Consider the following 21,220-nt stretch of genomic DNA (forward strand, 5'->3'; position numbering starts at 1 on the left):
CAACTCGATTATTCAATTCTAAGCGCAAAAGAATTAGCGTCCAAATTTTATGTACGGAATTTAATTCTCTCACTTCCCAATGTCATAGAAACTTGAAATTTGGCACGAGCATTGATTATGTCATAAATAGGAAAAGTTAATGGGTCCCAACTCGATTATTCAATTCAAAGCGCCAAAGAATTAGCGTTCAAATTTTATGTACGGAATCTAATTCTCTCATTTCCGGATGTCATAGATAGATAGATAGATAGACTGTATGCAATAACCTAGATAGATAGATAGATAGATAGATAGATAGATAGACTGTATGCAATGACACGTACAGCTTGAAACCATAAATACTAGAGCACGCCAGCCATTTACAGTCAGTCTCCATTGGAGTTGGAAGTGGGCAAACATGTACTAGGCTATCTTCCCAAGAAGCCACAGCAGCCGGATAAATTGGATGTTCCACCCAACGGCTATTTTATTCAGCCTGCAAGGGGGAAGCAGCGGCCTACAAAACCTCAGTGGTCGCTGCTGCCGTCATCTAGATATATAAAAACGAATGTATGTATGTATGTCTGTCTTCGCAGCAACGCGCGACGGGTACGCTAGTATATATATATATATATATTACTGTACTACTTTTAAAATATAAAATACATTATCTTTGGAGAAGCAAAATTATTTTCTGCTGCCATCTTGTGACAGCCATAACTTTTTTTTTTTTCGGCGACCTAGTTGTGCAAGAGCTCATTTTTTGTAGGACGTCCTGTAGTTTCTATTAGAACCATTTTGGAAAATATATGACTTTTTAATAGCTTTTTATTATATTTTTTCTTGGAGACGAGATGACCAAAAAAGCACAATTTTAGCGGTGTTTATTTAATTTTTTCTGATGACGTTCATCGTAAATAATGCATTACTTTGATGATCGGACTTTTACGGATGCAGTGATACCAAATATGTTTTGTTTTTTTATTATTAATATGGCAAACGGTTTTTAAACATTTATTGCTTTTTCTTATTTTACTAATTTGGTAAAACTTTTTTAAACCAATTTTTCCTTTTTTTCCAGTCCCCATAGGGTACATGAACTTGTGATGCAGTGGGGCAAACCATGAACCTCCATGACGTAAATATAAGTCCCGGAGCATTAATTAGTTAGAAGGTAAATCTCTCTTAAATAACTAGATTACTGGTTGCACCAATATCACAGTTGTATTTTTATTCTTTCCTTAAAGTTTTTCACTCTGGAAATATTATCTTAATCGAAAATAAAAAAATAAAACCTGATCATTATTGACACTGGATATAGAATACATACAATATATGTGGAGTAAAACTGAAGGCCCCAGTTACAAATCGGACAATCTGCTAAATAGCTGAAATCTGATTACAGTGATCTAATGTGTGAGGTCATCTTACGAACTGACGAAGGTGATATAGACCAGTTTCACCTGAGCGTATTGTCACGTATCCATAATATGGACAGGTTACAGATGACATTACAAACATATGTCCTCAGTATTTCATCACTGCTTAATCTGCGTTTGCCTCCATATTTGCTGTCATTGGTTTTATTTTTTACAAATACAGGTCTGTTTTTGCCCAATAGAAAATATTATACCAATTAATACAAATACGGAGGCAAAAATGGACAAAAGGAGAGAATGCTGCATTTTAAAACATGCCTGTGATAAATACAGCTATGTAAATAGATCCATAGCTTCAAACACAGACCAAAAACAGAGTGGACATATGCTTGGCTGAAGGTGGTCTTAAACTGAGCTGTTGCTCCCATGAAAGTAGCTTTCCACCTGGAGTGGTGCAGTGATGTTTTGTGGCAATGTTTAGCATACAAGACATTGCACAATCTGCGCTTCTGTGACACTGCCACTTACTTACCTGTTAATGTTTTCACCATATTTCACTGTTCCAAAAAGAACAACTCCAGCGAACGCATAGCAAAGAAGCAACAAGAACATGCCTACAATAATGAAGAAACTCTTGTACATGCTGACAACAACAGTCAGCAACAGCATCTTCAATGTCACCTAAAAGACAGGAATTTAAGAAAAACTGCTTAGGAAATCTTCTCAACCGTAGCTTTGACCACATTATATACTATCTAACAGATCTTGTAGCATTTACCAACCAATACAGATATGGTGACGTCATGCCAATGTGACATGATGGGCATTGCTCGTGGACTGTAGAGGCAGCTTGTCCTAGCCCAGCCCCATATCTTATAGTACACACAGTAGCACATATTACGGGTGACTGCTTTGCATGTTGGATACTGTTGGATTCTAGTGAATGCCGAGAGGAAGAAATGGGTGGAAAAAGGCTTTATATCCAACTATCCCAGAACTACTACTCATTGAAAAGATCAGTTATTATTAGCTGCTGGAAACGTTGTCCATTATACATTCAATCAGACCTAACTAAATGCCACACTATCCTTACGGGTTCGAAGATAAGTAGAATGGGGTTACTGTGAGATTGATGCTTTTTTCTTAAAATTTGCACGCAAGAAGATAAATTACTCATGGAATAAAATGTATTTTATATCTAATATTAAACAACCAAAACACAATTAAGATGAGAATAGTAAGGCTGTAAATTGACAAGCTAAGTGGCATGAAACAAGTGACCATGAAAAAGCTATTTTATGCTCTACTTGGAGATAAAAGTAAATTGAGGGTAGTTATTTTTCTCTCAGCATGACTATTTAAGAGAAGCATGATTTGGAGAAAGACATTCTGGTTCATAGCTTATTTAAAAGATTTGTTCCTAAAGTATGGCAAAAATTCTCCCCACATAGAAAGATAAGATAAAGGTTAGGAGAAGAGATTTATTTTAAAAAATGCTTAAAAAAATTACAGAGCAATTTAAAAACATAAATTACTAGGAAAAGCTCTGTGAACAAAGATCACATATATGTCTGCAGGAATACCTGCCTATCCATCGGCCTATCTGTCGACATTGTGCACTGGCCAGGGGGATACATATCACCATGAAGATAGGCCATGTGGCTGCTATGTTATGTTTGGAGAGAGGAGGCCCATGCCTAGTTGGACCTAGCTTTTCGCTTCTGGGTAGTGAGAACCTTTTTCAGTAAGCCCCCTCTGTCTCGGAGCATGAAAGTTTATAAGTTGGTATGATTACAACAATATCTCACATGTATTTTTTTTTCTACTTTTGCACTGTAATAGCACATTTCATGTTTTATTTTTCTGTTGATGTACCCATATGAAGGCTTATTTATTGTGGGGTGAGTCATTTTTTTTAATAGAACCACTTTGGGGTACATATACCGTATATACCGGCGTATAAGGCGACGGGGCGTATAAGACGACCCCCCAACTTTCACCTTATACGCCGCTATACAGTGGAGAAAAAAAAATAATCATTACTCACCTCCCCTGGCGTCCTGTCGCGCTCCGGCAGGATGTCGCTCGCTCCTCGTCCCCGGCGCAGCATTGCTTTCTGCATGCGGGGCTTGAAATCCCCGCTTCCAGAAAGCTAATACACACGCCGGCAGCCATGACATCATTGAATGGCTGTGATTGGCTAAAACACACGTGGCTTCAGCCAATCACACTATTCAATGACATCATTGAATGGCTGTGATTGGCTAAAACACACGTGGCTTCAGCCAATCACACTATTCAATGACATCATTGAATGGGTGTGATTGCTAACACGTGCGCCTTCAGCCAATCACAGCCATTCAATGCTGTCATGGCTGCCGGCGTGTGTACTAGCTTTCTGGAAGCGGGGATTTCAAGCCCCGCATTCAGAAAGCAATGCTGCGCCGGGGACGAGGAGCGAGCGACATCCTGCCGGAGCGCGACAGAACGCCGGGGGAGGTGAGTAATGAATTTTTTTTTTTTACACTTTTTTTTTTTTTGTATTACCGGCGCATAAGACGACCCCCGACTTCAGACCCGATTTTTCGGGGTTCAAAAGTCGTCTTATACGCCGGTATATACGGTAAATCATATATTGAACACAGGCCAGTAATAGCCCATAAGTCTTTTCAGGCGGCCAAGTTTTTCCATGAACCGATGTCCTATTCTTGTCTGTTTTCACACATCAAAGTAAAGCATGCAGTGTGTGGGGTCCGTAAACATCAAACAGCATCCTGGTGTGGCACAGTATTTTTGCACATGTTTTCTACAGGATCAGCTTGCACATGGCCGTCCGAATAGAACTTAGCATATTGTATTTGTTACCGAAGAATTCCCAAAAAGGTTACATTGTGGTTTTGATATTTGTTATTACATTGCTTTATCAGTGATTATTGTATTGTGTTTAATTGTTTATATTTGTATTAATGTAAAAAGTATTTGCTTTATGGAGAAGACTAGGGCTGAAAGTTCTACTTGCTGACATTTGTGGTTTGCTGCATGTCCTGCGGGCACCCATTCAGTGCTGGAGCAATGTGCTAAGGTTGTGAATACTAACAACAAATGTGTAGCAGAGGCAACATATGTCATCTATATACAGATGTATAAAAACAAAGATACTTACATGTTTTCCACATATGGAGAAAAACCTAAAGACAATTATGCAGGCACCCATCATATATGTGTATTCATTCTGTAAAGGAAAAGTTCACGTTTATGAAATAGCTTCTTGGGAGGAACACAATTCTTAAAGCTGACTTGCAGAAGGACTGCCTTCTCACTATGGCTTTCTACATGTAGTAATCGTTAAGTATAGCTTAACAATACTAATTGGATATATCCTGTACATTAAAACGTCACCTTTTAATGGCATTTGAAATACTAGAGTTATCTGTAAACTAATATTATACTCTATACCCAAAATAAGTTCCATAGCCGCAAGGACAAACTGAAACAACATACTGTAGATGTGCACCTTACATGGAAACATTTACTCAAATGGTATAATTAAATAGAAGCAGTGGCTATGTGTCCATTGCCAATAACTGTGATTTTTTTTCAACACAATTTTTGGATATTTTTTAAACACAATTACTCACATATGTCAATGTATTTGTGCCATTTTATTAGTGTAAACTGTGCCAATACGTGTTGCTAATTATTGCATGCCCCCAAACAGCGCAATAATTCAACATTCTGTGCAACTCTTGCCAAAAGTAGAGAGAGTTGGTGTGGCCATTTTGTAGAGGGCATGGTCTGCATGTTTATCAAAAATTTACTAAGTCGAAAGATAGAAATGGTGCAATCTTTGGCACAAATCTATGCCTGCTCATAGATTTCATTTTCTGTTTTCAGAGCAGCCCAAGTTGTGCCAAATTCATTAATTTTAAGATAAATGCGCCTCTTGATAGTTTGGTGCATTTTACTCTGACAAAGTATAATTTAAGACTACGGTACAAAATGATTTCTTATTAAATCCCACCCAATGTTTTAACTATTATGGTCATATCCAGGTACTTGAACTTTATTTACAGTGCAACCTTGTGACTCTTAGGCCTTGGGCACACAAGCGTTTGGTTTTTTTTGCACACTAATAAGCGTGCAAAAAAAATCACGGCGCAAGTGTAAAAATCACGTGAACGAGCAATGTTTCATGCACAGAATACCCGAACTTCATGTACATGAAAATTACCCATCTACTGAAGCAGCTGTGCTTTAAAAAGCACAGCTGCTCCAGGAGCAGATAGAGAAGAAGCCCTGTAGGGCTTCGGGATTTCCCCTTAGCAGGGAGAGAGAGAACGTGAGTATGGATTAATCCCCCATAGCAGGGAGAGAGAGCAGAGCTATGAGGGATTAATCCATAGCAGGGAGAGGCAGAGAAGGGCTATGGGTTAATCCCCTATAGCTCCGCTCTCTCTTCCTGCTATGGGGATTAATCCATAGTCCTGTTCTCCCTCTCCCAGCTCTGGGGACCCCTGAGGGATATCCCTATAGCACAGAGAGAGTGGGCGGGGCTATATGGATTCTCACAGAGATTCCTCATAGCAAATATAGAGGGGGCAGGGCATTCCTAGAGGGTAGATCACCCAGCGATCATGTGATCAAACACTTCCACTTTCTCTATTCACTGAATAGTGCTCATTAAGCGCTAGGTAGCCCACAAAAGAGAAGGCAGAAGTAGTTAGAAAACACTTCTGCTTTCTCCTCCAGGTCCTCAATTGTCACTGACAGCCAAGGACCCAACCTGCAACTTTAATCTTGCACCGTAATTTTACTTTGGCAAGACCAAGCGACATATATTTACAGCACTTGGTTCTTATTGGGTTAAAAAATGTCTTCAATTGTAAAATCGTTATGGTTTGTGTGATCCAATACAGTAAATTAATAGTATTGCATGCAATAACCTCTTTTTAAAATAAAAATAAAACACAGAAATCGTCTTACTAGTAAGGCAAAATGAAGTATGACCCAAATAACACCAAGGGACGTCACAAGCAGATCGTAACGATTTCTTCTACTTTGCCAAAATCCAGCTGGTGACATAGCTGTTATCTTCATTGTTACCTTTACAACACAAGTCAGCGCATTAATAAAAACAGGCACTTTTTAATGTTCCAATTGTGGAAAGAATGCAATCATCTTGATCATAAAAAAAAATAAATATTAGAACTGAAGAATATATAAGTATATTCCTGGTCGGGAAAATGAATGAAATCAGGTCAATATCCATAAGCACATAAGGCACTGTTACTAAGCAGCAAAGTGTCCACGGCAACCTAATTTGCTGTTGTGCCACGTTCTGATGATGTCACTGAGTGACAATCATGTGATCGGCTATTGGTACATAGTAAAAACATCTTTGGTGGAACATTGCATAGATGGAAGATTAGGGTGTCATGTCACTTCCAGCGCACACATAACTTCAGTTAGTGCTGACTAGGTAGGGTTAAACATCTCCCTGCTGCTGTTAGTTGAAGTTCTAGCTGGTGATTTACAGCTCTGTCAGCTAATCAGTATCCTAATTAATTATGCCAGCAACTGTGCTGTCTGAGGATTGATGGCTGTCAGCCAATCAGTAACTTCCCTTTAGATATATAATTTGGTTCTTCTTGGCTGGAAGTGACAGTTATACTTCTTGTATTCTGGTCCTGTCAGTGCTCACAGTGTATCTGGCTGTTGTCTGGCTTGTACTTTGCGTTTTTGTTTGTTTTGTATTCTCTGCATTATTATCTATTGTCTACAGTTAGTTTGTTTGTTGTCAGTTTTGTTAGCATTCTGTGTTTTATGCTCAGTCTTTCCTGGTTCGGTTCTCCAGTTCCTCTCTGATTTCGGAACGTGCCTTGTTCAAACATTGGGGTCATCCCTTCAAGGCGGGTCCTGTCTGAGAGGTCCAAGGTGTTCCGCCCAGATCTTTACCCTTTTTTTTTTGTCTACTCCTGCATCTAGCCCCTATTAGTCTTGTGTACACCCGCCTGTCCAGACTACTCGAGGCTGTCCAGACTACTCACCATAGTCTCGTCAGCAGTCTCGGACAGATGCAAAATATGGGGTATAAATATTGGCCATATGTGTCCCAATGACTGCTGCCTCTCATGCACTGTCCCAATCCCCTGATGACGCTGCCCTGTGGCGAAACATGTCGCAGAGGACTCTGTCTGAGCTGATGACTTTTTAGTTCAGTGTCTCATATAGGCAATTAGTAAGGTGGTATTCTGCATTATCCATCATTTTTTCTTTAGGCTGACGTTCTATTGGAGCTGTGAGCTCTTATAGACACTTCGAAAGAAAGTGGTTTAGTACCGTGTTAGCCAGTAGAGCAAAATGTGATTGTTCTCAGTAAGAGAAACCAAGTAATCTTGTAGATATGATACCTTTTAGTGGCTTACAATAAGTCATTAAGCTGGATGAAGGGTCCATAGAAAATCCGAAGGCTCACTATAACATCATGTATTGTTGTTAGCTATTAAAAGCTATCATATCTACAAGATTACTTGGTTTCTCTTACTGAGATCAATCACTTATAGATACTTGTATTGTTCAAATGAGAAAAATATTAACTGGTGTTGAACATGCAGGAAATTTAAATCACATGTACAGGCCAATATAAAATATACACTACGGTACTAGCATATTGTAATGTCTATTATTATTCATTATTATTATGGCTCCATCAATTTTCATAGCGCTAAGGGCCTCCTGTCCACGGGCGAATTTTCACTGCGTTCCCCATGGCAATAATCCGGCCGCCGGGAATGCAGTGAACGCTTTCCATAGACTTACTATTGAAAGCGCAGCCTGCTGTCCACGAGCAGAGAATCATAGCGATTCTCCACTCGCGGGATTTAAATTGCACCATGCTGAGAATTGCCGCCATTCTCCGCAGTGAGCCTATCTGTCAGATAGGCTCAGCGTGGAGAACTGTTAGCTCTCCCCTGCTCCCCAGTGGCGGCTCCCATGGCGGAGGTCTGCTGCGGGATATCGCTACGCCCGTGGACAGGAGCCCTTACAAGGAACAATATTGCAGTGACACACTGTAAATACTACAAGAGACAGTATTATTGGGACAGCATGGTTAGACTGTAAACAGCTTTACAATAAAATATTGAGGGATATTTCTGGGAAATCTAACAGTTTTCATCCACTGCACAAAAAACATGCCATACAGTTATTATATACAAGTACTTTACCTCCAAAACAAAAATGAAGGTGAAAACGACTGACATTGTTGCAAGAGGCACAGTCACAGGATCATCAACATCCCACTAGAAAATAAAAGAAAATCATGTCTAATTTTGCTCAGAACTGCAGCTAAATATTATACAAAAACATTATGGTGAGTAAGCAATACTATATTGACTTAAGCCCTAGTAATCAAGTTATAAAATGAAAAGTCATACATCTTGAATCTGCAGCAAAGTAATCAGCATATCTAGGATGTTATGGCAGTATTAGTTATTTGGATCTACTAGAAAGGATTAGACAGCAATTATGTCCTGTCTTCTGGAACACACAGTCTTAAACTCTTCCTACCAGAGCCTCACTACGTGTAGACAAAGGCCATGCAAAAATTCTAAAAAAAATTGCTTATTTCACGTTTTTGCCTACTAAACTCTCTATAATATAGAAATAAGTACAAAATGAGTCAATGATCTTGCTAAACCGGAGATTGCTACAGCCTTGAGACCAATTCGCATTGGCATATATGAATTTTGCCCCAGATTGTTGGGTGCAACTCATATCATAAAGCATAAGGACTAGAGATGAGTGAGCCTACTCGGCCATGCCCCTTTTTCGCCCGAGCACCGCGATTTTCGAGTACTTCCGTACTCGGGCGAAAAGATTCGGGGGGCGCCGTGGGTGAGTGGGGGGTTGCAGCGGGGAGTGGGGGGGAGAGGGAGAGAGAGAGGGCTCCCCCCTGTTCCCTGCTGCTACCCCCCGCTCTGCCACGCCTCCCCCCGGCCCCCGGCACCCCCCGAATCTTTTCACCCGAGTACGGAAGTACTCGAAAATCGCAGTGCTCGATCGAGTAATTACTCGAAACGAGTAGGTTCGCTCATCTCTAATAAGGACAAATGTCTATATGCTGCCCAATACCTGCAGGCAGAGGACATTGCATGTCAGATTCTTGTCCATGATACAGAGCAGAATAGGACATGTTGCAAGACTTCCGACATGGACCATCGGTCAACGCAGGAAATATGCTCGTCAAAATAGCCTAATTGGCTATAATGGGTCTGTGTGCTGACCGTAAAATACATGGACCTCACACGTAAGAGAAATACTCCCATGTGAATGGGGCTTTAGAAAGAGCCGTGCACATTAAAATCACTTCTGTGAGAACTACTACCTCACCTGTGCTTTGCCAATGACTAGGCAGAGCCTCACAAATAGAGAACCACTAATCTAAACCAATTGGCACTAATCATTTAAACGAACAGAGACCAACAAAGCCCTTGAGACTTTAAAGGCTTTTTTACACGCAAAGATAATCTTTTAAAGGACTGAAAGATTGAAAGATTTAGCGATCTATTTGCATAAAGTGTTAATGGAGATTAACATTTTATCATCTTTATTTGCATATAAAAGGCAATCTAGGAGGTGTTTGCAGAGTCAGGCACGTGTTTAAACACACTCCCAGCTGTGCAAACAGATGCTGACACATTCCATTGTTCTCCTTGAGGCTAGAGTAAACATATCATGGGGAGAACATCCTGCAGTCTTTTGAAAGATGAGGGAAATGCGTTCAAATGGAATATATTTGCTCAGTCTTTCAGCGGCTGAACGATGGATTTTAAGTGAACTAAAATCCATCGTTCAAATGAAAAGTGCACAATGCCCGCGTTTACCTGTAACGCTAATTGCTCATTTTCGGTCCATTGGATGAATTTTGAGTGATAATCGTTGTGCATAAGAGAGCCCTAACACAGTTTGTTTAGCAGATAACTCAGCTTGGAGTAGGCACGTGTCAAAGCAAAAGAAGTAAAACAACAAAAGATCCTCCACATCATTAGGAGGGTCAGAACTCAACTAGAAAAGCATGCATGGTACATGACTGAGGTGATAGGTTGCATAAAATATTGCTGCGTTTCACTTAATTCTAGGACTTGATAAAGTCTGGTTGAGGTCCTTGGGCGAAAAAAAATTAGTTGAGTCCCTTCCAAAGTAGCAGTGCTATAAACCCTAGATAACAAATCCCACTAATGTCAACAGGATCTGAGAACTAACATCGGAATAGCCCCACTGACCCCTGATCAGTACAGTTGTGAGAAGCAAAGTTATGTTATGCTGAAATGCCTGATCCTTAATTCAACAGTGAGATAACTATTGTGAGAGGTATATTGCCATTTACCCCCACCTCCCTACAGCAGATTTCAAACTCCAATGTCTTGTTGCTGAGGGTATTTGAGACATGTTGATAGATGGAGGCCTCTAGGAAATTGCATCCTTTTGCCCCCCTTACAATCTCATCCTGTTCCTCTTACCATGGTCGTTGTGAATAGTGGGAGATGACAGCGATTATTGGTACCACAAATCTACAGAACAAGCAAGATTCTCCATTGTTATATATAATAATTTTGACTTTGCACAGAACTATTATCCAAATAATCACTCAATCAAGCAAATGTAAGCAACAGTTGTCCCATGTAAACACGGCCATCAACTGGGTGACAAGCAAGAATTTGTTCACTAGTTGCTTCATTTCAGCTCATCTAAAAATAGTCTCCTATTGGTTAATTATTGTCCTATTAGCCAATAAACTGTGCAAGAATGTGTGCGCTTCAGCAATGAACAACAGTCATTTGTACACTAACAACCCACGGCAGTAACTCCAATGACTATTGCAAAAAAAGTTGCCCCATGAAAACCCACACTAAGATGCAGTTTACTTACTTGGGCTGAAAGAGGCAAAATCATTTCAACTCTCACAAGACTCTACCATGGCATACGTGCATGTTAGGGTTAAATACATCTATGATTTCTAAATACAGATATCACTAAAGTTTAACTAGAGGAATTCCCACATAACATACCTTTACAGACAGCAGAACTGATTGTGCTAGGACAAGTACTGCTATAGTCCTCTTGAAAAATGGATGTTGTGTTATGTCATACATTCGTGCTCTGAAGCCATCATTATCTGGGAAATAAATACCAATCAAATAAGACAAAGAAATATATTTTACCAATAAAATTATAAATAAAGAAAAGAAAACAACTTAAAGTGTTCTTAGTTACAATGTTCTCTAGAAAATCAGTAGCAAAAAATGATTTGCACTGGAATCCTAAATCGATGAGGTCTATAGCTAATACAGAATAGACACTAGCAGTGGCAACAGGTAGTTTTTGTGAATGTTTGTGGTATAGATGTACGTTGTTTTATTTAAGGCAAGTACTTAATATTACCGTCTGCAAATGAGATTTTTGGTTAAACATTTTTTTTATTATTTTAGATAATTTAGAATCATTCAAAATTCTAACATTATGGTAATATTTGAAATCAGGGGGTTACAGAATCATTCAGAATAAGTTATATAATCCGTTTTTGAAAATATGGTATGGTTTAAATTTCTACTCGTTCAATAATAGTAACACCTAGTAAAATAGTGGTAAAAGCAAAGGACCGAAGAAAAAACAAAACGATTGAGAGGAGACAAGAGGGGAGGGCGGGGGACACATAGGGAGTGAGGTGGAGGAATTAGGGCTATTTATTATTTATCGTGTACTTATGTCTGAATTGGAGTATTTGGATGGGCCCATCTATTGTCCAAGTCGAAGGTTATATACCTTCATAGGTTTGTTGGGGGGGTTGAGGATGCACTTGAAGGTGGGCTAGGGTCCACTGGATGGGTCGGGGATCTAGCTGTAGAATTCCACAAGGGCATGGTGAGAGAATATTGGTACCAAGAAGTCTATGACTTTTTCGTAAATCACAATTTTGGTTAACAAAGATTTTTATTATTTTAGATCATTTAGAATCATTAAAAATTCCAATATGATGGCCATATTTGAAATCAGGGGGTTACAGAATCATTTAGAATAAGAATAAAGTTATATAATCAGTTTTTGAAGGTTTGGTTTAAATTCCTATTTCTTCAATACCATTAACCCCTAGCAAAACAGTGGTAACAGCTAAGGGCCGGAAAAAAAATAGATTAGGAGGAGACAAGGCTGCACTTGAAGGTAGACTAGGGTCCACTGGATAGGTCAGGGATCTAGCTGTAAAATTCCACAAGCGTGTGATGAGAGAATAATGATGCCAAGACTTCCATTTATTTTTTGTAAATCAGATTTTTTTTGGATCTCATAAACTAGCACCAAGCAGCTAATCAATGCCACATTTATATGCACTCAAGTCAAACTCTAAGGCAAACACAGTATTCCTTCTGCTGTTTGTGTTAATTCAAGGGCTGCACATAGCATCATTATAGCCTATGGGGCTATGCACACTGCTGTTTTTTATCATGCAGACCAATGGTCTGTATGAAAAAAACTCATCCCATGTCCTATTCTTGTCCGTATTATGAAACAGAATTAGGACCTTCAAATGCATGTCAATGTGTGGCTGTTTACAGACTTGACAGACCATGGCTTTTGCTGAAAAATGCAGCTAAGAAACCGTCAGGAAACTCCTACTAGAAGAGCTGAACTTTGGGATAAATCAGAATCTCTGTAAATAATGGCAGCAGAGTACTGACTACTATTTAACACGAGTTTAAATGTGATTGGCTAATTCTGAACACAACCACATCCCCAACCCAAATATAAGAGGGTGTTCACACTTATGCAACCACATTATTTTTTAAAATTTTTTTCCACCCTAAAAGATTTCAGTTTGTTTTTTAATGGAATTGTACAGAAAATGGGTCATCTCTGTCAGAATCTGTAACATGACAAAAAAATGGCATTTTAACAGGGATATGTAGACATTGTATATCCACTGTATATGACTATGGGGGCTGCCATTTTTCCTGAACTACATTTAACAACATTTAGAGATATGCTTTACAGCAGCTTCATGGGTCATTCACACAATGGACAGGAGCTGTCCCACTGACTTGTATGGTCATTTTGCAGGGAGATAGTCACAGCTAATTTACCAATTGTGAATGGTAGATCCTGTGTTATTTTGATATAGATAAAAATATAGATGTTTACCTTTCAGAGGGATCCTCTCACAGGAAGTAATAGACTACTATTAAGCACTGTGATCGGTGTGAAAAATAAAGGATGTGACCAAAAATGTAAAAATAAATTCTTAAAAAATATATGTTTATCATAAAAATGTGATTTATATATTAGGTCATTTTCTGATGACGCATTCCCTTTAAGACCACTCTATCAGAAGAAAGCCCTGACCAGCCAAGGGTTAATGTAGTTCAGACTTTGCAGTCTCTGGAACCATACGGGCAACATTAGGCATTAATGTCAACGTTGCAGAGTAAGGAAATAGAGCTGAAGTCTCATTATTAGGTAAATACACCAAATCATTAATGTTGCTGTTTTCCGAGTAGAAAAAAATGTAACAGTGGGTACATTTTAAATTCAAGCTTATTTTCTACTGAAGTTAAATGCTCATATATAGTATGAAATATATCAGCCTAATGAGATGCTGATGCAATGATCACATAACTAAAATCTTCTGATAATAATAAAATGAGAATGCAGTGTTCATTAGCCACCCTTCTGATAATTAGTATACAAGCACATTCTGGAGCATGCATTAGTCAATGTAATCAAATTTGACTATTTTTCAGAATATTGTGGATTTTCAATTACCATCAATTACTATGATTATTCTGTACATATTGTAAAATGAGCAACTGCAATAGTTAAACAGCAGTCGGGCTTGTAGAGCCATGGGATATAACCAATCAATGTGCTCTCTTTCACACATCTCAAGCTACTTATTAGCATGCTCTTTACCTCACTTCAAGCTGACACATACATATTAGACGAAAGTGTGCCCCCAACCAGTTCATTCAGATCCTTCCCTAAACATTATGGAAGATGAAACGAGTGTAGCAACCAGTTCTGTTCAAAGAACGCAATGAGAAATGTGGCCCCATTAGGCAAAGAATATTATATAGAATTTGCCAGCACAGTAGTAGCAATTCCAGAAATCAGACATTTTCTGCTAATTGTGTTTAACGTTCTCTGTGTACAATTTAAACTGCTTTGACAAAAACATGAGGATAGATCACATGCACAACACATGAGCTGCAAACAATTAGAATCTATGATACCTGGACGAGGAGGGAGGTGGAGAGGTTGAGCTATCTTTAGTCTGCTTTTAAGATCTTCCCATCTCCTTTGATCAACAGTTAACAGAGCTGTTCCCTGTGTTGAGAGATATATTAGAAACATTTAAGACAGGTATAAAAAGGAAAAGCCAAAGTCAGTAGTATTCTTTATTTCTCTGGTAGGATTCAAATTTCTAACAATGGGTTCCTTACTTTACATGTGGAATGCCTGCAGTGTAGCACATCACGGAAAATTATTCTTACCCTAGTAATCAAACAAGCCAATTGCCAATTCGGGTTAAATTGTGCTATAAAGGTTTATACTAGATGAAGCTACAGTACAATAGTAAGGCTATGCTGAGAGTTGCTGATTCACAAACTAGAAAGGTGCCAGACATCATTTTAATGTAGACCTTACAATTGGGTGCCGGATTGATTAGACGTAGAGGCAGAATATAAATATTTACATTCACAGCTGATGTCTTTCATTAGAGTCACTGTCTTTCTTTGCGTTCTCCATTCGGTCCAGAACACCATAAAGACTTCTTCTAGCTATGCCCTGCCATACACTGTGCTTCCTAAATATTATACTTCAACATACCGTGCCCCTTGAATGCAATACTTGTGCACATTGTGCTACTTGAGTATCATTATTGCCACAAGCTGTGCCCCCTAAAAATAATAGTGCCACACACTATGTCATCTGGAAATAGGACTAATATTATGACTCCTAAAAATTATCTCACAAACAGTGTCCCCTGAAGAAATAATAATGTTCACTGCGTCTTTAAAATAAATAATAATGTTTGTTACACACCTGAAATAAATCATACAGTTATCGTGTCCCTTGAAATTAACAAAAAATGCTCACTATAACCCCACAACTGGATAATGACATCCACTTGCCCCCTAAAATAGATAATTGTGGCCAATATGCCACTTGAAATGAATCATTATGGCTATTATGCCCCTTGAAATGATTAATTATCGTTACTGTTCTCCTGGAATTAAATACTATTGGCCACTTTGTCCCCTGAAATAAATACTTTCCACTATAACCCATGAAATTAAAAATAATGTCTACTTTGCCCTCTAATGGCCACTGTGCCCACTGAAATGTATAATAATTTCCCTGATATTTTCTGAAAAACATAATAATGTAATTTGTCCTTCCTGAAATTAATAATGATGGCCACGGTGCCTCCTGGAGTGAATAATAATGGTAGTATGCCTCCTAAAATGGCTACTGTGCCCTCCTTGGCAATATTCACCTATCCCAGGTCTATCTTCTTCTGGTCAAGACTGGCTACTGTGGAATTACACTGGAGGTACGATTTTGCCATTGTACCACCTGCAAAAGAAACCCTGACTGATAGAGCAGGGATCTTCCTTGTATCCACTGTGCTTGACTATTTAATTATATCCATATCCTAAGTGCAAGTGAATCCAGGAGGAACCGGGTCAGGATCCCTCTTCTCCCCAATTTTCTAAAAGGCAGTTATTTTAACAACTGGTTTAGGAGAGCTGGAGAGAATCCAACCCTGCATTTATTTATTAAAGAACAAATCAGCTAAATATGACAGGTAACCATTTGGATATTATGTGATTTATTTAGCATTTTAACCTTTATAGTGTATTTATATGGAAACAAAAATGGATAGTACTTGATAATGTAGTTGCATCACTTATAGAGCTCAAATAATACATTAATCCAGTAAACCTATTTATGACTGGAATGAGCAAGACATGATATTGGTACAGAGCTGAGAATAAAACCCCATTTTAGCTTTAAGCTGTATTCATATGTGCCATTTTCTTTTTTTGAGTTTTTTTAGTGGGATCAAAATAAATATAATAATAATAATATTAATAATAATAATAATAATCTTTATTTGTATAGCGGCAACATATTCCGCAGTGCTTATAAAGACAGGTGGAATACAGAAAGGCAAAAGTACAAAAATTACAGAACCACAGTTACATAGTAATTAGTTGATGGAAACAATAGGGGTGAGGGTCCAACTCTAACAAGCTTACATACTACAAGTAATGGGGTGATACAGAAGGTAAGGGGCTGGAGATGTGCACTGTATGGCGAGGTGGAGAGTGAGGGGTGATATACACATAGACAATGGTCAGACATTCAGCTGTGTGACGGCAGAATCGGTATGACTGCAGGGGCAGTTGACGGTGGCTGGCAGGGATTGCAGTCAATAGGTCAGGAAGCATGTTATCAGGCAGAGTACAGAGGGTTTTGGTTTAGGGGATGTGGTATGCCTCGCTGAAGAGGTGCGTTTTTAGAGCACGCCTGGATTGCTCAGATAGCCTTTGGTAGTGCATTCCAGAGGACTGATGCTGCTCTTGAGAAGTCTTGGAGGCAGGAATGAGAAGTTCGAATTAAAGGGGCGCTCAGTCTGGTTTCGTTAGCAGAGCGGAGAGCCCTGTCTGGGTGATGGATTGAGATGAGGGAGGCAATATAGGGGGGCGCTGCACTGTTTAGAGCTTTATGGATGAAGGTAGTGAGTTTAAATTGAATTCTGTATTTATTGGGCAGAGGCGTCCGAGTAGCAGCTGGACAGGAAGATAAGCCTGGCTGCCGCATTCAGGATGGATTGGAGAGGGTAGAGTCTGGCGCTGGGGAGGCCGATCAGCAACGAGTTGCAATAATCAAGGCAAAAGTGGATGAGGGCAACAGTGAGCATTTTTAGTGTGTCCACGGTGAGAAAAGAGTGGATTGTTGCAATGTTTTTAAGGTGCAGCTGACATGTTCGGGCCAGAGATTGGATGTAGGGGGTAAAGGAGAGATCAGTGTCGATATGACCCCAAGGCAGCGGGCATGCTGTCTGGGAGTTATGATGGCGCCACACACTGAGATAGAGAAGTCAGGATGAGGTCAGTTAATAGAGGGCGGAAACACCAATAAGTCAGTTTTAGAGAGGTTTAGTTTTAGGTAGAGAGAGGACATAGTGTTGGAGACAGCAGACAGACAGTCGGTGATGTTTTGGAGGAAAGGCGCAGAGATGTCATGGGAAGAGGTTATAACTGGGTGTTGTCAGCGTAGAGGTGGTATTGGAGGCCAAAACTCCTGATGGTTTGTCCAATAGGGTCTGTGTAGATGGAGAAAAAGGAGGGGGCTGAGGCCGATGATCAAAAGATTCTGGTATTCGGCATATGTAAGGAGTTTATTTCTCTAGTAGAGAGAACAAATACCAGTTGAGTTGTCTATGTAATAACAGTACCAATTTAAAAAAAGCAATGGAATTAAAGAAGTTTTCCATGGAAAATACTATTGACGCAAGCTGTGCCTGCAGTTACAAGCGCTGGACACTACAAAGAGGTCATTGCAGAGACTTCCACTGCTACCACTCCGACCTCTGTATTTGTGGCACTGACCGCTCAACTGATCAGTCGGAGTCCCGAGCGACGGACCTCAGCTGAACAACTATTGATGACCTATCCTAAGGATAGGTCATCAATAGTATTTTTCACAGAAAACACCTTTAGGTCAAGTATTTTGAGGTTTGCTGATTCTGAGGATCATACATTGATTACACTTTATTCTCATGAAAATGGACGCATAAACTCTTAAGAAAACTAGAGAATTTTCCATTTAAATCACAGGCCTGTTCCTCATGTTCATTTCAATTCCAAGCTTTTCTGACCAAAATCAAAAACTGAATGAGCATATTTATAGTATACAACACTGCACTGAAGACAAGAAGCATATCTTTATCCTGACGTTGCAATGATTTTATCTATGCCAGTTGGATTATATAGGAGATTCATTTTGGGAGGTGTTTCAAAAAAATATTGACGGAATGCTAGCATCTTTGTTGAATATACAATGGTGCTATGATTGAGATAGGCAAGACAAAGAAAGATTCTATTCATTTGGAAACATAAGTTCTTTGTTTTCATTGTTTGAATTCTTGTTATGTTATGACTATTCTTACAAATGTGATTGCAGATATTTGACAATCATGTTAAAGGGAACCTGTCACCGGGTTCATGCTGCCTGAATCATAGGCAGCTCGAGCTCAGGATAGGACGAGTAAACCTGTTGCCCCTGTGTATGTGATATTCTATAATGCCACAGCGTTTCAGAATAAACAAACTTTGAAGTTTGGAGCTTCAAGTCAAAGAGGCGGCCTGAACCATACACACAATGGGAGAGAGCTGTCGTCAGCATGCTGTGATAGGCTGGTGCTGCTTACCTCTTTGACTCTGAGCCCTGTTCACAAGTAAACTTTAAAGTGTGTTTATTCTGAAGTGTTAAAAAAGTTTCAGTAGAACACATACTCAGGGATAATAAGCATACCTGTTTTGGGTTCATGCTGCCCATGGTTGAGCAGAATAAACCCGGTCACAGGTTCACTTTAAAGTAAAACTCTGGGCAAATTTTCATAATGAGTAAAAGGGACCATGACAATTATATTATTTATTTCACTCAGGTCCATCCAGTGCACGTTTTCACACTTCTCTGTACACTATAGGTCTTTCCAAGGGGTTCTTAATTTTTATTTTTTTTTAAATCGCCAGGCAATCAGCAAAAATAATAAAGGAACATATACACTCCTTTCACAAACCCTCACAGCTCAAGTGCCAAATCTCCCATTTTCTCCACCCCACCTGTTTACAAACTGAGTGTCGCTATACACAGACCGTTAGAGGCAGCTGCAGCCAATCACAGTGCACCACTAAGGCCTCATGTCCACGGGGAAAATCAGGCCAGCTACGGATTCTCTATGGAGAATCTGCAGCTGGTCCCTCCTGCCCCGCGGACATGAGCGCTGAAAATAAGAATAAATCAGAATAAACTTACCTCCGGCCCGCTCCGGATACTTCCTTCGCTGCGGTGTCATCTTCTCTGCGTCGCGGCCGGATCATCTTTCTTCGTCCACGTGGCTGGCTAATCCCGAGATTAGCGGCCGCGGGCAGATTTGTCGTGGCTAAATTCCGCGTGGGATTTCCGCGGCAAATCTGCCCTGTGTGAACCCAGCCTTAGGCCTCATGTCCACGGGCAAAAGAAGAATTAAAATCTGCAGCGGATTTTAACTCTTCTCCTGCCCGCGGATCCGCATCCCATAGGGATGCATTGACCACCCGCGGGTAGATAAATACCCGCGGATGGTCAATAAAAGTGATTTAAAAAAAAATGGAGCATGAAAAAATCCGGACCATGCTCCATTTTCATGCGGGTCTCCCGCGGGGACGGCTCCCGCGGGCTTCTATTGAAGCCTATGGAAGCCGTCCGGATCCGCGGGAGACAAAAATCAGATTTTACTCACCCCTCTCCTCTATGGGAGCGCCGGCCGCAGCGGAAGAGCGAGCGGCCGGGCCGCTTCAAAGCCGCCGTGGCTTTTTCCGCAGCGGTTCTCCTGGCGGGAATCTCGCAGTTTTTGCTGCGGCCAAACCGCGAGATTTCCGACGTGAATCCGCCCCGTGTGAACCCAGGCTAAAGCCTGTGATTGCCTGCAGCTGTCTCTGACACTCTGTATACAGAATGAATGTGTCTGGGAGATCCTGTGCTGGAGCACTAGAGTCCGGGGCAGGGGTGTTTTTATTTTTTTCATTTGGAAAACGCTTTAACACCAAAGAGTATAATACAAAGACTTCATGTTTCTGAGTAGTACAGAGGAACACATCAAAAATGATGCCCCCTTCTCGGGCAGCACTTCCCAGTCTACAACTATTCCATGACACTGCACCTCGCAGATATTCTGTCCTGCCCACCCTGTATATAATGCTAGTAATACTGAGATCTATCGGTTGCCCTTTAAAAACTCCTCCTGCTTACAGGACCAAATGCAGGACCTGGGAAACAAGTTTTGGGCATATAGGATTTCAATATGGTTGATCCTTTGTTGCTCTCAGAGACAAACCAAACGTGTTTTACATTGTCTTTTCCAATTCTCTATGGCAATTAAGATGCACAGAAAAGGGATATCATGATTATAGATGAAATACATAACTTGCACTGTTCAGGCCCATTCAAATACACTAATATGAATTATAATACTGAACTATAAAGATAAAAAAACATTGATCGGAATAGTTATGGTATTTTAATCATTTCATAATTGCTTCTTTTAATTTATTTGAATTCCATGTTTGTGATGCTGAAATCATACCTTATTTTCATTGAAGTTGGCAATGACCACACCGACAAAAAGAGTAAGGCCTATCATACAGCCAAGAAACACAAACACGTGAATGTATATTCCATGTATCTGCAAAGAGAGGTAAGGTGGAGTATTCTAATATATATTACCAACGTTGAACTACAAAAACAGTACTATACACAGTGTACAGAAACTTACTGGTCCAACACGATGAATAATAACATCCCGGACTTCTACCCAACCTTTTAAAGATAGTACTTCAAACAAAGCCAGCATAGCATTTCCAACATTGTCAAAATTGAAGTTTCGAGGATTTGCCCTGGGAATTTTAAAAATAGCTAAAGTTAAATAACACAGTAATTACAATATATGAGAAAAATCAAAACTACATGTATGGGGCTGATAAAACATCAGATAGAAAAAAATGAATGTAGTTTTGAAGCGATTAACCGACTTTAGA

The 21,220-nt window shown here is 39.8% G+C and overlaps 1 protein-coding gene across 2 annotated transcripts in view; it reads right to left on the minus strand.

Moving 5' to 3' along the window:
• The window catches only part of NALCN (sodium leak channel, non-selective), a 421,791-nt gene that overhangs the window by 31,072 nt on the left and 369,499 nt on the right, over nucleotides 1-21,220 (minus strand). For both annotated transcript variants that reach the window (XM_066593014.1, XM_066593005.1), the window contains 8 exons: nucleotides 20,959-21,079; nucleotides 20,770-20,868; nucleotides 14,642-14,735; nucleotides 11,429-11,535; nucleotides 8,585-8,659; nucleotides 6,342-6,461; nucleotides 4,522-4,590; nucleotides 1,891-2,039 (listed from right to left, as the gene is read on the minus strand). In XM_066593014.1, the coding sequence (XP_066449111.1) occupies nucleotides 1,891-2,039; nucleotides 4,522-4,590; nucleotides 6,342-6,461; nucleotides 8,585-8,659; nucleotides 11,429-11,535; nucleotides 14,642-14,735; nucleotides 20,770-20,868; nucleotides 20,959-21,079 (834 nt within the window). The remainder of the gene's footprint in view (nucleotides 1-1,890; nucleotides 2,040-4,521; nucleotides 4,591-6,341; nucleotides 6,462-8,584; nucleotides 8,660-11,428; nucleotides 11,536-14,641; nucleotides 14,736-20,769; nucleotides 20,869-20,958; nucleotides 21,080-21,220) is intronic.

This window comes from Eleutherodactylus coqui, chromosome 1 (assembly GCF_035609145.1).
Source record: "Eleutherodactylus coqui strain aEleCoq1 chromosome 1, aEleCoq1.hap1, whole genome shotgun sequence".
Classification (NCBI taxonomy): domain Eukaryota; kingdom Metazoa; phylum Chordata; class Amphibia; order Anura; family Eleutherodactylidae; genus Eleutherodactylus; species Eleutherodactylus coqui.